Raw genomic sequence first — 16,239 nt, 5'->3', positions numbered from 1 at the left:
ACACACAACAAGTATCGTCAGTAATCAGGTATCAACATGTAGATATAAAATAAAATTGTATCAAGAATTTTCCACCTCCAATTATTTTGCAATAAACCATGTCAAACACATGCTTGTGGTTTTTGACCAGTGCCGAAGTTTGACATTTTAGCAGTCATCAACGGAAATAGGCACAGTGTGAAAAATATCTGCAAAATCCTGCAATCACTTCGCCAATATCTGCTAAAAGGGTGCGCCTACCTCTCAACAGAAGTTAATGACATTCCACGGCGAGATTTCTTAGTGGCACTTATTAGAAATAGGCACCGTGCTCGTAACCTTGTCAGTCAAAACACGTTACGAGCAAGTGGCCACTCAATTTCATAACTGTAAACAAACAACGACCATTTTACGACGGCTATTTGGAATTGATGCAATAATCTCCCAAAATAATCATAGAAGGATCAATCAAATGCTTCAGAAGGAGTAGGAGACAATATTGACTTACATTTCTAAGTGCTGGACATAAATTGGTTTGTGAACCTACTCTAACCCTAGTATATGTGTGAAAAATTCCCAAGGTTTTCATACAATAAACACCTTTCCATGTTCATATCTAGACTCTGTTACAAGCGACCACCGGTCAAATAATGGTCATATGAAGTAAACTATGTATGTTTTTATCCCATGAACCCCTAAATGTAACTGGTATACTTCAAAGACATTTTACTAACATATTTTCAACAAAATGATTCAAGTTCTTCAATATATATATATATTATATATATTTTATTTTTAAATACGACTGATGAGTGAACAACAGCCATCATTAATTTCTTTATAGTTAGGTTTTGTTTAATGATAATGTTTTTTTCTGAAATGCTTGACAGTTTAATTTAAATTCCATTAAAATAAATGTGTTTCACCTGGTCCTTCATGTTTTCTTGAAAGAATTGTGCACATCTTACAAATTCTGCCTGAGTAATCAAACATATGAGCACAACTGTGTCTTTTCTCATTTACAAAATAAAAGTAGGGCTGTCAATTTCAAAATAAGAGTAAGTAAATAAAAAGAAAGTATTGTGTGTTCAAATAAAGTGCTTAACCAGAATAATTCTTTGAAAAAACTAAAAATACAGATAATACTTCATGTTTTGATCATATGGGTAGAAGCAAAATCATGCATTGTAAAAATGCATTATACATAGGTAGAAGGGTTTTCCAGGATTTTGAGGTCAACTTTGGGGATGCGTATTATACATGGGTGTGCATTATACACAAGAAATTACGGTACTCCCTTTTCAGTCTAAAATGAGCATTATCTTTCTAAAGGCAGAATAGAGAAGCCTTCTCATAGCACAGGGTGCAACAAGATTCCAGATACATACTTTCCCTCCTCAAGGCTAAACATAAAATGTATAATTGAGTAAGAGGCGTGTTTCAATACATTGGTCCATATTGTTTAATTACGTACGAGCAACCTCTTGATTTGCGCTTACCATTATGCCTCAACACCACCGCCATGTAGTCCTCTGTCCTGGAGCTGACATACATTAAAATGGCTGGTGCACTGGATGTGCTGAAACTAAACGTCACTTCCTCTTTGGTTGAGTTGACTTCCTTCAAAGTCAGGTGACTCGCGAGGACCTTGGAGTCCTTCATGGCTCCTGCTGCGCCTTCAGGGAGGAGATTGTACCTTACCAATGTTCCGGTCTCAAAAAAGCCTCCAACATCTGTGGAGGGGAGAATGCACAAGTTGCCAAATGGCACATTGCAGTCACTGCCCACGCTGCATTCATTAGTAAGAAGGCAATAACATACAGTATTTGTTTTTATACTTCTGTCGACTGCAACTGCATTGTTCAGGTTGTCTACGAAGACATTTCACCTCTCATCCGAGCAGGCTGCATAAGTTCATGCAGAAAGACTAGCAAGGACAATGCTGTCCCAGCTAAGACAATGCTGTCCTAGCTAGCACTAGAGTGCCTCTCTGACTCACAAGATAGTAGCGCTGTCCTAGCTAGTCAGATGAGAGACGAAAAAGTTTTTTTCAAGACAACCTGAACAGTCCAGTTGCGATCGAGTCAATGCCCGGAGAATACTTTTGTTACGTTGCTCTCTTGTGTTTACCTGTCTGAAGGAGTGCATCCCGCCTGTGTGTCCCTTAAAAAGGAGATAAAAGGCCCAATGTGCATGAAATTAGAGAATGGGAAAGAATCAACCTCACGCTGTGTGTGTGTGTGTGTGTGTTAAGAAAACTACGAGAAAGTGTTTTACTAGAATATATGAAAGCGTTCCACTAGTGTATTGGAAAGTGTTTCACTAATGTGTATGAGAGCGTCTCACCAGTGTATATGAAAATGTTTCACTTGTGGGTATGAAAGCGTCTTACTAGTGTCTATGAAAGTGTTTCACTAGTGTATATGAAAGCGTTTCAAGAGTTTATCTGAAAGCGTTTCACTAGTGTATGACAGTATTTCACTGGTGTACTGTATATGAAAGCGTTTCACGAGTTTATCTGAAAGTCATGGACAGACTGTGGGGGGGAAGACGCTGGTGAATTCCGGAAGCTCAAAGGTGCACCATGGTTTGCAATATTTCCTAAGGGAATTGTTTTGAAATTGGAACAACGTTGTGCGCATCACAAAACAGATTAAGTTTGGCTTTAAAGGTTCCACTGTCCTCTATCGATGTAATTTGTCAAGTTACCGCTCCACATAATGGAAGAGTTTTCAATTGCATCACAGTATACATTTGATTTTATTTCATTTCATTTCAGTACCGGCTTTTTTGTGTGGTCGCGCTTCCATTTTTTTGTAAGCACTCATGCTACTTCATAGTGAGTGTAAGTTTAAAGGTATAAAATCCTGGCTCTGCTGAATCCAATTTCAGCTTAACTGCAATTGAAAACCATTTTGCTGTTTTCTATACGTGCTGTGGATTATGCGAGGACTGACAAAAAAAAAACGAGAGCATCTTCCTAGTCTCATTACCAAGACATAAACTACTTGGAAGCATAACGGGGAATGAGAAAAGTCAGCTGCAGGTTACAGGGGGGTTTTGTGTACGTGTGTTTGTATGTGTCTCTGCAAACCTTTGTGCATACAGGTATGTGTCTTGGAGTTGATCCGCCATGTGACCCTCAATGGCATCAAAGCAAGAGACTTAAGACTTATCGTTGCGACCTTTGAGTGTTTGATAACAATAATAAAGGGAATTACGGGGAGGAAACAAGCTAAATGAAAGTGCAGAGAATTCTGACTTATGTAATGCGTCTTACTTTTCGGAAGTATACAGAGGGGAGATTAATATCAGGAGACAAGGAAGCAATTTGGAGAAAGGTGGGAGGAAGCATGGCCTATTCAGACCCTTAATTGAATCTTCGCATCACTAAAATTACTGTAATTATAATGCATTTTATGATTATTTCCTAACACTGTCTTCTAGCGCTGAAAAGCTTAGAAAGTGTATGAACTTTTATTTGGACTATAGTGGACAGTTAGTATCCGGATAACATAGGCGCCGCTTGGTAACCCTGCACTAACTGTAGTAGACTCATAAGCTCTTAAGGCTTATGAAAGATCTAAAGGACTCTTTAGGTGACCTTTTAAGGCATCTGGTCATCTAGGTCCATTTGTTCTAGCAGACAATGTTCCACGGTCGCCATTGTTGTTGCTTTGTTCCTTGTTACGGAAAGGAAAGGAAACACAGCAACCGGAAGTGGCCAAAAAATGCAGAGGAAACTCCACCCCATGGCGTCCTAGCCAATACCAGCTGTAGCGACACCCCGACTTGGAGGAGAACTGCAGTACATTTTCAAAACTGCGCGTGTGGGTTGCGTTCGAGTGGAAAACCAAACTGGGAGGAAACACCAGTCGAAAAAGAATGGGGAAAGCGGAGAATACAACGAGGGGGGAAACATGACTGAGGAGTGAAAGGAAATCACTGAACATGAGCAGAAGGAAAAAAGAAGCAGAAGATGAAGGGAAGATGAGATGATGTCACACACACAAAGTAACGTACAAGCACACAGACACACACACACACGCTTAATCTCCATTCTCTAAACCCTGAAATGCCTCATCGCTTGTGACAGAACGCATAGGAGGTCACATATCACCAGACACTGTCGCACACTTTTGTGCAACACGCACACGCAAACGGCTTCCTTGTCATGCTGTCACCACCGTGGCAAGAACTCAGGGGGAAAAGAAGCTTTAGGAAACAAATTAATTCGTGTGTCGGGGATCACGTCAGACTGGTAGCTAGCACAGAGGCTCGGATGGCGAAGTCAAACGTCTTTCGTGGGGTGTCTTCGGAAAAGTTGATTTGGGAGCTGCGACATCGAATGACTCGCCAAGCAGGTGGAGTTAGCCCTCACAACAAAGTTACAAGGTGACATGTAGCGTATTGAAGTGTTTTTTAAATATTTTACAGAAAAATGATGTACGATATACATAATGACAGTTAATCTGAGCAAATGTGTTATTTCAGAAGCGTGTATCAAACTGGTAGCCCTTCACATTAATCAGTACCCAAGAAGTAATGTTTCAAACGTTGATCAAATTCAGTGTTTTGTTGTTTGGGCGTTTACAGTGGTTAACTTCTCTTTACACTTGCGAGTCAATTAAGAATTTATATCATCATCTCCAACATGAATTACCTAATAAGCCTTTGTCACTTGTCATCAAAGTTACGGTAGTTTTATTGTTTTCGTGTCTTACAAGTGACATGGAAAATAGACTTTTTAATGGAATTGCTAGTGTATACAATTACTTGGGTCTCTGGAGTGTCTGCCCACCCATCCAGTGCGAAATCAAACAACTATGTTATCCATCTATTTGTAAAAAAATGCCTGTGACAAAACCGTTCTACACGTGACTTCATTTAAATAACAACCGTCACCTGCCCATGATATAATCAGCTAGGCTGGGCGACGATCCAGAGCTACTTTCAAGCAATGGCTGGACGACACCGTCTGCAAATATACTCTGCAGAAACACCCATGCCCCCCCCCACAAGTGCACTAGTGACCTGCTGTCGTGTCAAAGCCAAAAGCTAGGTTGTGATTTCTCACTTGCATGAGACAGACAGAAAGAGACCTAAAGACAGTCTGATTTCAACGAAACAAGAAAAGGGTGTGTATTTTGGCAAAAGCATGTCACACACGTTACTAACACACCTGAGAACTGTTTTGAATTGTGGAAGAAATATTCATCAACGGTAGCAATGATTTAGTTTATTCTTACACTTACGAATGTTGTTAAAATGGTGCTTCACATTGCCAGTACAGTTTATAAGGTTTTAATGATGGCAATAGATTGCATGGCTTCCTATGGAAATTTGGGCTCTTCAAGGTTCCATGTGTTGTTGTCTTTCCTTGCTCACCTCGAGTGCAGAAAGGGCCGTCATAGGCAGTGGCGGTGCAGTCGCACAAGTACCCGTTGTACTTCTCCTCACACTTTCCCCCGTTGCGGCAATACATGCCATAACTGGTACAGTGGCCTTGGCAGCCGGGCTTGACCCCGGGCGTCACCTTGGCTCTCTCATCCAGGTCAAGGGTGACGCCGTTCATCCGTAGAGCTCGGATGCAGCCCAGGAAACCCCTCTGGCCCCCTGCGGCACCTGCACAGAAAATGGAAGCGGTTAGCAGGAACACCAAAAGAAAGAACTTGAAGCCAGGGTCAGAAAAGTCATTTGGGATGCAAAAGGGCTATCTTATTTAATCGTTTTCAAAAACATTCCCATCTTAACGCCTGGAGGAACCAATGCTGTGCTATGTGAATCTATCCAACTGAGCTGCTGTTCTTGAAACAACCTTCAGCTGGCTTTAATTTTCACTAATTAGAAGAGCCTAATGAACAGAATGTCTTAATGAACATCGTACATGTGTAGATGGATTCCCAATCAGTACAAGCTACACACTAAACTCACTGCATGGCTCCAACTACCGCCCTAAACCGACCACGTCGACATTCATTCTTAGCCTCGGTGTGTCCAAAGCCATTCACACATCGTGCTTTTGGCCTTGTACTGTTACTATCTAACTGCTCATTAAGGTGACCAGAGAACGCGTTTAAGGTAGACTGATATGTGCCTTAATGATTATAGCAATAAGCACAATCATTAAACTACACCCACAGGAATAGATTTAAAGTGCAATCGCAGTAAACAGCGCTCCGCGGTTAACAAAAGCCGAGGGGCATTTGAGATATTAAAATCTCTCAGACGTATCCCTTCAATTCCAGAGATATGTCCGTTTTAAATGCCCACATGCACACACACACACACACACAGGCACGCACGCACGCACGCACACAGGTAAATCACAGGGCTACTAGACTACCACGTTATGATTACTAATAAATCTTTGTCGTGATGCATTATTCGTGGGGATGCAGCTGGGCTTTTACACACTTCCTCATCCATTTTCTGATTCTTCATCGGATTGTATCCCCACTCCAACGCTTTTTAATTAATCTATTTTGTGCCACTGATTGGCCGGAGGGTTCCACCACCTGTTTACCTCATTTCAAACTTGTCTTTGATTAAACGGACACAAGGCTCTGAGGCCGATGGAGAATAAAGTGGGCACACACACACACAAAAACACACGCACACACATTTTTTTCATTCAAATATGAGACTGCGTGCTGTCAGTATTGGCTCATTATATATCTGACGGATGAGGGAACGCTCAATATTTGTGTATTATTATTATTATCCATCCATCCATTTTCTACACCGCTTATCCTCAATAGGGTCGGGGGTATGCTGGAGCCTATCCCAGCTAACTGCAGGCAGGAGGCGGGGTAGGCAGAAATTCCCAGATGCCGCATAGCTCACCGCACATTCTCATTCCAAGGTTATCCCACGAATTCAGCTTTCTTTACGAATGTTTACCTGTACCTTGTTTTTTTTTTGTCCCTCTGCGTTGTTTCCCTGTAGTTTCCCCATTTAGATATAATTAACTTTTCCATAAAATTCCACTTCCTGTTGTGTTTTGTGTGTGTTTGAGTTTAATAGTAAAACCGCTGAAATGGAGGACTCGTATTTCATTCCTGTAGCAACCTTCAGATTATGAGACGTAGAGGTTTTTCGTCACTTTTCCTGAAATTTACGAATATAAAAAGAGACGTGGTGACTTATTACGAGACAAAAATTGTTTGGTTATAACGTCAAACGTAAAATCGAGCTAAACCGGTTTCCTTTTCCTAAATTAATTACGTTTTTATACAAAACCAATATACGCTACATCTACAAAACCCTTTTGTCTGGCAATTTACAGAAAAATGCAACCAAACTAATCGGGAGAAGCTTCATCATGCAACAAGAAAATGACCCAAAACACACTGCCAACACAACAAAGGACTTCATCAGGGGGAAAAGTGGAAGGTCTTCAAATGCCCAAGTCCGTCACCAGACCTTAACCCAATAGAGCATGCATTTTACCTCCTGAAGAGGAGACTGAAGGGAGAAACTCCCAGAAACAGACAAGAACTGAAAAGAACTGCAGTAAAGGCCTGGAAAAGCATTTCAAATGAAGAATGCAACAGTCTGGTGAAGTCAGTGGGTCGCAGGCTTGATGCAGGTATCGCAAATAAGTGTTATGCCACCAAATATGACATTTTATTCACTTTAAATTAATTTAACAACATCTGCTCCAATTTTGCTCACTTGAAAAGGTACTCTGTCCTGAGTAGTTTACCACATCTAGATGTAAACACCATGAATTAAAAGCTGGAATTCTGAACTTCTGTGTTTACTTTGGCTGCTCTTTAAGATGACATTTGTTTTGGATTAGACTGAGTTTGGACCCTTCGGTTAAAAATAACATGTCTAAATCCTCAATAATCCATAATTATTTCCAAGAAGGAGATCTTATCACAGGGCTCTAATTTTGCAGCACAGGATTTGATATCTGTTGGTTTGCAGCAAGACATTATGAGACTTAAGGTCTTGGGGTTGGTTGATGGATCCCTCTGTGAAAAATCTACTTGTGTATTGAAATGAAGAAGAGTTGGTAATTCCTCATGTCAATGATGGGAAGTACAGCATGAATCAAAATAAGTATCAATACAAGAGCACATTCATCTTTACTAATGTTAATACAGCAAAAGGCGATAAAGATGCAGCAGCATGGCAGGTGAGATTTGAGTTGGAGCGTCTAACATGCCATTATGTCTCTCACTTGGTGCCACTGAGACATTTTATTGCACTCAATAAATGTTACCTACTGTCTTGGCAGGTGGGTGAGGCTGGTTTCCCTGTGACGGGGTGTCGCACACATGCAGTGAGAAGCAATAAGCAAGAGGTTGATCCATTCGGGCAGAAGCCAGAAAAACAAGGAAACAAGAAAACATCCAAACAGAAGAGAGAAGTGAGCATGCAAAAATTACACACACACACACACACGCACACACAAAAACACATTAATCGAGGGTGAGGCATCAAACAGATGGTTAAATGAATGAAATGCGAGATCCAGAGTTATATGCATGTATTAAGTGAATCGGGGAGCTAAAAGTTAACCATGTGAGCTAAATGACAGAAGGTTGATGGTCTAAACATTCACTTTCAAGGCCATTCAAGCAAATGAACCACTGTGTAGTAAACACTAAAGCAATCAAACGCTTGATGAGGAGCGTATTGGCCGAGAGGAAAAGATATGTAGATGGAACTTGAACACATAATAGGACTTTGTTTTTGCGTGGAATGACACAAACACATCAGCATGCACTAGAACTATTGTTTCCCCCTTTTGATCAAATTTTGCTCACAAAAATGCATTGAATGTTTTCATTTCAGCATGCCTTTCCTTGTCTTTTTTTTGTATTGCTGTAAGGTTTGTAGCCTCACAACATTTTATGCAAAAAAGGAGTACAGTAATTCCTTTATGTAAAATCGAAACCTCCTTACTGCTTAGAATAGTTCAAAATTTTCAATGCAGTGCTTATTTCTTTGCCCCCGCTAAATTATGAGCAACAAGAATAATGAGAGCTGTCCACTTTTGATTGGATGCATATTAAAGTCCAATCAAGGTCTTGCTGGCTAGCCCTCTTGCTTCCTGGAGATTGATGATCAGAAATAAGAACATGCTGTCCCCTCTGTGGCGGTACAAGTCGTCCCCTAATTCTTTCTCCATTATTTCTTGTGTCATTGGATCTGTTCTTACATGCACAGCCGGTCAATTTGGACATACAACTCCAATTCCAATGAAGTTGGGACGTTGTGTTAAACATAAATAAAAACAGAATACAATGATTTGCCAATCATGTTTAACCGATATTTAATTTAATACACTACAAAGACTAGATATTTAATGTTGAAACTGATTATTTAGCAAATAATCATTAACTTAGAATTTTATGGCTGCATTTTATTGGTCATGTTTCCCACTGTGTTACATCACCTTTTCTTTTAACAACATTCAAAAAACGTTTGGGAACTGAGGACACTAATTGTTGAAGCTTTGTAGGTGGAATTATTTCCCATTCTTGCTTGATGTACAGCTTCAGCTGTTCAACAGTCCGGGGTCTCCGTTGTCGTATTTTACGCTTCATAATGTGCCACACATTTTCAATGGGAGACAGGTCTGGACTGCAGGCAGGCCAGTCTCATACCCGCACTCTTTTACTACGAAGCCACGCTGTTGTAACACGTGCAGTACCTTTCAGCATTAATGGTGCACTCACATTCACACCTACAGGCAATTTAAAGTTGTCAATTAATCTACCATGCATGTTTTTGGGATGTGGGAGGAAACCGGAGTGCCCGTAGAAAACCCCGTTCTTGGATGATGCACAGCTTCAACTGTTCAACAGTCTGGGGTCTCCGTTGTCGTATTTTACGCTTCATAAGGCGCCACACATTTTCAATGGGAGACAGGTCTGGAATGAAGGCAGGCCAGTCTCGTACCCGTACTCTTTTACTACGAAGCCACGCTGTTGTAACACGTGCAGAATGTGGTTTGGCATTGTCTTGCTGAAATAAGCAGGGGCGTCCATGAAAAAGACGTTGCTTGGATGGCAACATATGTTTCTCCAAAACCTGTATGTACCTTTCAGCATTAATGGTGCCTTCACAGATGTGTAAGTTACCCATGCCCCATACCATCACAGATGCTGGCTTTTGAACTTGGCGTCCATAACAGTCCGGATGGTTCTTTTGCTCTTTGGCCCGGAGGACACGACGTCCACAATTTCCAAAAACAATTTGAAATGTGGATTCATCGGTCCACAGAACACTTTTCCACATTGCATCAGTCCATCTTAGATGAGCTCGGGCCCAGTGAAGCCGGCGGCGTTTCTGGGTGTTGTTGATAAATGGCTTTTGCTTTGCATAGTAGAGTTTCAAGTTACGCTTACGGATGTAGCGCCAAACTGTATTTACTGACATTGGTTTTCTGAAGTGTTCCTGAGCCCATGTGGTGATATCCTTTCCACATTGATGTCGGTTTTTGATGCAGTGCCGCCTGAGGGATCGAAGGTCACGGGCATTCAATGTTGGTTTTCGGCCTTGCCCCTTACATGCAGTGATTTCTTCAGATTCTCTGAAACTTCTGATGATATTATGGACTGTAGATGATGAAATCCCTAAATTCCTTGCAATTGTACGTTGAGGAACATTGTCCTTAAACTGTTGGACTATTTTCTCACGCACTTATTCACAAAGAGGCGAACCTCGCCCCATCTTTGCTTGTGAATGAAGGCAATTCAGGGAAGCTCCTTTTCTACCCAATCAGGGCACCCACCTGTTCTCAATGAGTCTGTTCACCTGTGGGGTGTTTGATGAGCATTCCTCAACTTTCTCAGTCATTTTTGCCACCTGTGCCAGCTTTTTTGGAACATGTTGCAGCCATCAAATTCTAAGTTAATGATTATTTGCTAAAAACAATTAGGTTTATCAGTTTGAATATTAAATATCTTGACTTTGTAGTGTATTCAATTAAATATAGGTTGAACGTGATCTGCAAATGATTGTATTCGGTTGTTATTTATGTTTAACACAACGTCCCAACTTCATTGGAATTGGGGTTGTAGAAAATGGACCTGCCCGAATGAGGTGCCATATGGTGGCCGTTGAATTTTTAGCTTTGCAACACTGCATCAAATTGCAAAGAGCATTTCCACCATGTCAAATCCCTTTTCGAGTCACTGATGCACTCCAAGAGGCAAACAGGGACAAGGAAGGGTGAGAAGGTTGTGAAAGTCACGGTTTGACGAAATCACATGAGGAGCGGGGCTGAAGGCAAGATGACTGATAGGAATTTGGAACAATCTTGCGGTCACATTAGTTGCTTCAGCGCATAGTTTTGCCACTAATCTATTTAGATTGCAGCTTAAAAGTTTGGTTCCTCGACCACTGAAAGGTAAGAATGAGAAGGAAATAGGAAAGCATAGTGAGATGTCACATATTACAATGGAAGAGAGCAGATTAGGGCCATAATGACCCCAGTGCACCTCTTTAACCAAATGTTACATGAGTCAGTGTTAAATTGAGGACTGATGTCTTAATGTCTGTGGGGGACACTGAATGGCTCTCTTCGAGCAATGTTCCTTTTCTTTCATTTGAAAATAAACGTGAGTCATGGCTTTACAGCCCAAAAAAGGTGACGTCACATTTTGAATTTTGTTTTACTCACACCCCCGCAGAGCCCACACAGCATTGTTGGATGCCTGACTTACCTTCATTAAAAAGTCTTTATCACTTATGAGTTCCCAAGCAAACGCGTGTTCATGTGTGATTAAATATGAAACTCCAATGTGATTGAGAGTGCGGAATTAGCATTAAATTAAGCTACATCGAAGCCACTTAGGAGAGAATTTCCACTGGAGGCTGGACTTTCTTTAACTAGAAAAAAAAAGGTATTAAACATTCAAATGTTCCCAGTACCCTATATAAAGGGTGGTTTTAAAGAGATAAAGATAGTACAAAAAGTGTTTTAATTAACATCCGTTGACTTTCTACACCGTTTGTCCTCAAAGGAATCACGAAAGACCTGGAGCCTATCCCAGCTGATTTTGGGTTGCAGGCAGGGTATGCCCTCGACTGGTTGCCAGCCAATCGCAGGGCACATAGGGACGGGGGGGGGGGGGGGGGGGGGGGGGAATTCACACGTATGGACAATGTTGAGTCTTCAATAAGCTTAACATGCTTGTTTTGGGAATGTGGGAGGAAGCTGGAATTACCGCAGCAAAACCACGCAAGCACAGAGAAAACATGCAAACTCCACACAACAAGGCCGGAGCCAAGATTCAAACCCTGAGGCTCGGAACTGTGAGGCAGACGTGCTAACCGCTGTTGCCACTGTTTTATTAAACAGTTCCGTCCAATGACATGGATAATATGCATAACATTTAGTTGAAGAACCAATAGTTCATTTGTCATTGTCCTTTCTTTATAATGCAGTTATTAAGTGAACATATGGCTTGTGGCTGTTGGACTCACCCACATAGAGCTGGCTGAACAGTTCTAACCGCGTGTGCCCCTGCGCCGGTGCTGGCCGAGACACATGGTAGGTCTGGTCCAGCTGGAGAACCGCCTCCTTGACGTTCCGCTCGGCCGTCACGCGGTGCCACTGGTCATCGTTGAGAGGCGCGGCTGAATGTACCGTTAACTCCACGGGGCCGTTTCCCACATCGAAAGAGAAGGAGACAACTTGGGGAGCTGTGTGTCAGGGGAAGAGGAAAAAATCTTACTGCGTGCATATCATGGACCCATTTTGGATGGCTCCTGAACTGCAGTACTGCAGTTGAAGAAAATCAAGCTAAACGTTGTTGCCCTTGTATTTGTTCCTGTCGATATCGTTATGCGTGTGTGCATTAGCTATTTGCCGGGCTAAGGTAACTATTTGTGAATTTATTTCATAAAACTGACTGTTGGCTTGTGTTTGGGTTTTCCGCTCATGTCCTTTGTATCCTCAAGCAATTTGGTGAGTTTCCAAATGTATGAGTTGCGATTATTCAGTAAGATTTCTTTTTCTGCTAAGAATAAGCGGCCCTTGTGATTTACCCTGTGAGTTATTGCTGCCACTTTAAAATCAAATAGCCAATACAGCTAACTGTATCACATATGTGCAGGTGAGTAACAGCGCTACACTGACACTTAAAAAACAAACAAACTGCGATGCACTGAAGCCACAATAAGTGAACTGCAATATAGCGGGATAGGATTACTGCATTCGTATTCTGAATTTCAGAACAGTACAGAGTTGCACTATAATCCCATTCAGAACGCGTTAGGTACGGAGCAGGAAGTATAACTGCCTCACGCTCTAACCACTAGTACACGCCATAAAAACATACTAGTGCATCTTGGACATCATGGCTAGCGATGTGCTCTTGGTAGTACGTCAAATTTATTTAAAACAGTGTCTTGTGAACTAGAAAACGAGCATGGTACAACCATAACTTCCTGGGAAATTTAATCGATTGATGTAACCATAGCAATAACAAATGCCATTGGTGTTTTTTTTTTTTTTTAGCATAATCATTTAGACTTATAAACTGTTACTGTTGCACTTTTACATTTTATTAATTTGCTAAAAAGAGGGCAAACGATTGATGTTGCACTGTTTTTATGGAATTATAGCTGCCCCATCAGAGTTGGAATTTTATTTCATGAGAATTTTTTACCTCCAATTATCTAACACTGACTTTTTTTTTTTTTAAACCATCATTAAATTCAGTGTCAAAAATTAAGTTTAAGAAATTCATGCAAAATTTGTGCTACTGAATTAAAATCTTTTCAAAAATGTCCAGTTAGAAAATCAGTGATTTTTTTTAATTTAATCTACATTTTTGACACAGATTTCTTTTTTGTCTGTTTTTTAATTTAAAAGTTTCGTTCTGGAATACAAAATTCTGGTTTCAATTCAGTTTAAAAAAATAAACTGAATTTTGAATATTTGATACTAAATTCTGTTTTTTGTTTGAAAATGTAGAACATTTCCATCAAAAAAGTCTGTTCCAAATTGAAAATGATGCTTACTTTTTTTTTTACATTTTATTTAGAATTATTTATAAACGAAATTTCTTCCACTGAATGCTTTAATGGCAAAACAAATCTGTCAGAAATGTAATGGTATAAACATTAAAAACTTTGTCTCAGTACTGAGAAATGCAGATCTTTGATTTCAATTTATTCAGTTCTCTACATCTGAATTGCCATTGGAACATGTAAGCAAAGTGTCGTTATGATTAAAAATATACATATCTTCTAAGAGGCTATTTCTAAATAATACATTTGCACGTCCCCAGAGAACCACTGGTCAAAAGGAATTACATTTACTATTCCAATTCCAATTTTGAAAATTAATATCTCGCTTACAGTAGCCCATGAACAATAAAAGTCCTACTCATCCTCTTCTGCAGCAATCATCTGATCTGTACAGGTAAACGTGCACTCAATTTCTAATCTAATGGCTCATTTATTTCAAAGCAGTTCGTTTGACTCGTATAGATTTCTGCCGAGTGATACGTGACAGATGTGGACAAGCCCCAATCTCGCAGGCAAGGTCGATAGGCACCCACAACTGTTGGCTTTTGCATGACATACATTTAGGGTCGGAGAAACGGTGGCTCTCTATTTCTATTTGTTATCGCGGCGCACTGTAGAGGTGGCAAGCCTCGGAGCGGAAGTCGAAGCAGACAAATGCATGAAGACAAACGACGGCGGGTAAAGGAAGACAGCAAAATTTAATGGAGCACGATGACCTTGTTTGCCTGCATGATTAATTTTCATAATGACTGGATTTGTGTGCATGTGTGTAATGAGGTGATTGAAGCCAATGGAGTGGGCTGCCGTTACCGTAAACTGAAAAGTTGGTTCAAATTTCAACAGGAGGTGCTGTTTTACATTCGAAGACCATCACAGAAATCCTGTGAGTATTTGTGTTTTTTTGTTTTTTTTTAGTATTGAACCACTTGTCCTTTCCAGATGATTTGGATCCTGGAAAGTTAAAGTGAAAGTTTTGACTTCTCTCCAGGTATTGTTGAATCAATCAAAGTGTGTGTGTGTGTGTGTGTGTGTGTCTGTGTTGGGCCCCCCAGGGGTGTTGTGCGAGGAGAGATACAATTAAGAGAAGAGGCCAAACATTTCAAAGCTTAAATCACTAATTTCTGTGCTTAAATGAATCACAACTCTTCTCGTTTGAGCTTCCAAGGCACCCATTCATGTTTTATCTATAAAGGGAACAAAACAACAACTTGACACAATCACTTTTACAGCTGCAAAGTCCATTTGCAGTTGTCAACTACAAATACAATCGAATACATTATTCGCAATGTTAGAGATGTCTGTGCGATCTCTGAATTGAAGTACGATGGGGAAAAAAGGCATTCTTTGAGCGTAGTGCCATATGGGAGATATAGCACTATATGTTCCTGCTTCATTATGGCTTCATTTGCTTCAGATATTAGGGAGGCTAATTGTGTATAATCGATAGTGGAAAGAACTGTCTCATTTTTACAGTCGACCCATCCTTCCGTTCCCATTTGTTTCTTCCTTTACAGCTCACTTTACATTCACTTACCCAATCTTCTGTTTAGATTATTTGCAAGACAAATGATATCACATGCTTAGGCGGAGAACAGGAACCTATAAAATCAATCTCCAAAAGTGACACCTCATAGACAAACAGCCGAGTATTCAAGCAATGTGACAGCCTTTAGTACTCTGAATTAATGATCCCTGTTGAACAGTGCAGGTCTGCAGGGCAGTGACGAACAGCACTTATTTCAATCTTCAAACTGCATGTTAACTTGCTCCATGGTTGATATTTTTTCATTTTTTGTGCGCAGCATGGTGAGATTTGCATAGCAAAGACAGGTGGACGTTGATTTAATTGCACATATAAATTATATGTGTCTGTTGGCCTTGAGAAAGGCCACCTGATCTTCATCTCGCCATTGCGCTTTCTCGATTTATCTGTGGATCCAGAGGTAAAAAGAGCCAAGCGGCAAAAAAACAATCAAATTAGGCTGGCACTCGGTGAAGCACAGATATCTGCCAAGACGGAACAATCCTAGTTTGGATCAGCACCAAATTGCACAGCAGCGAGGATACCCACCTCTTGCATATGCCTGCAATTTGTCTTGACCATTAAATTTAGCAAAAAATCAAGGGAAATGCAATTCATAATATACTGTGAATCGATGTACACCAAAATTGAATGGATTTTAATTTGCCCCCCCCCCCCCCCCCCCCCCCCAATAAGTCTTTGGATAAAATGGCATGGCCAAAAGAATACTGACTAAT

The 16,239-nt window shown here is 40.6% G+C and overlaps 1 protein-coding gene across 3 annotated transcripts in view; it reads right to left on the bottom strand.

Annotated features, from left to right (window-relative positions):
- cntnap2a (contactin associated protein 2a) overlaps positions 1-16,239 on the bottom strand; it is a 294,944-nt gene that overhangs the window by 19,860 nt on the left and 258,845 nt on the right. The window contains exons 19-23 of one of the 3 annotated variants that reach the window (XM_061758709.1): positions 12,430-12,648; positions 8,217-8,246; positions 5,368-5,604; positions 2,110-2,142; positions 1,479-1,712 (exon numbers count right to left, since the gene is read on the bottom strand). In XM_061758709.1, coding sequence (XP_061614693.1) covers positions 1,479-1,712; positions 2,110-2,142; positions 5,368-5,604; positions 8,217-8,246; positions 12,430-12,648 — 753 coding nt within the window. The remainder of the gene's footprint in view (positions 1-1,478; positions 1,713-2,109; positions 2,143-5,367; positions 5,605-8,216; positions 8,247-12,429; positions 12,649-16,239) is intronic. The other 2 variants (XM_061758710.1, XM_061758711.1) reach the window with 2 other exon arrangements.

Source organism: Phyllopteryx taeniolatus, chromosome 20, assembly GCF_024500385.1.
Source record: "Phyllopteryx taeniolatus isolate TA_2022b chromosome 20, UOR_Ptae_1.2, whole genome shotgun sequence".
Taxonomy (NCBI): Eukaryota; Metazoa; Chordata; class Actinopteri; order Syngnathiformes; family Syngnathidae; genus Phyllopteryx; species Phyllopteryx taeniolatus.
The sequence above is the reverse complement of the archived record's forward strand: the minus strand, read 5'-3'. Positions and strand labels throughout refer to the sequence as shown.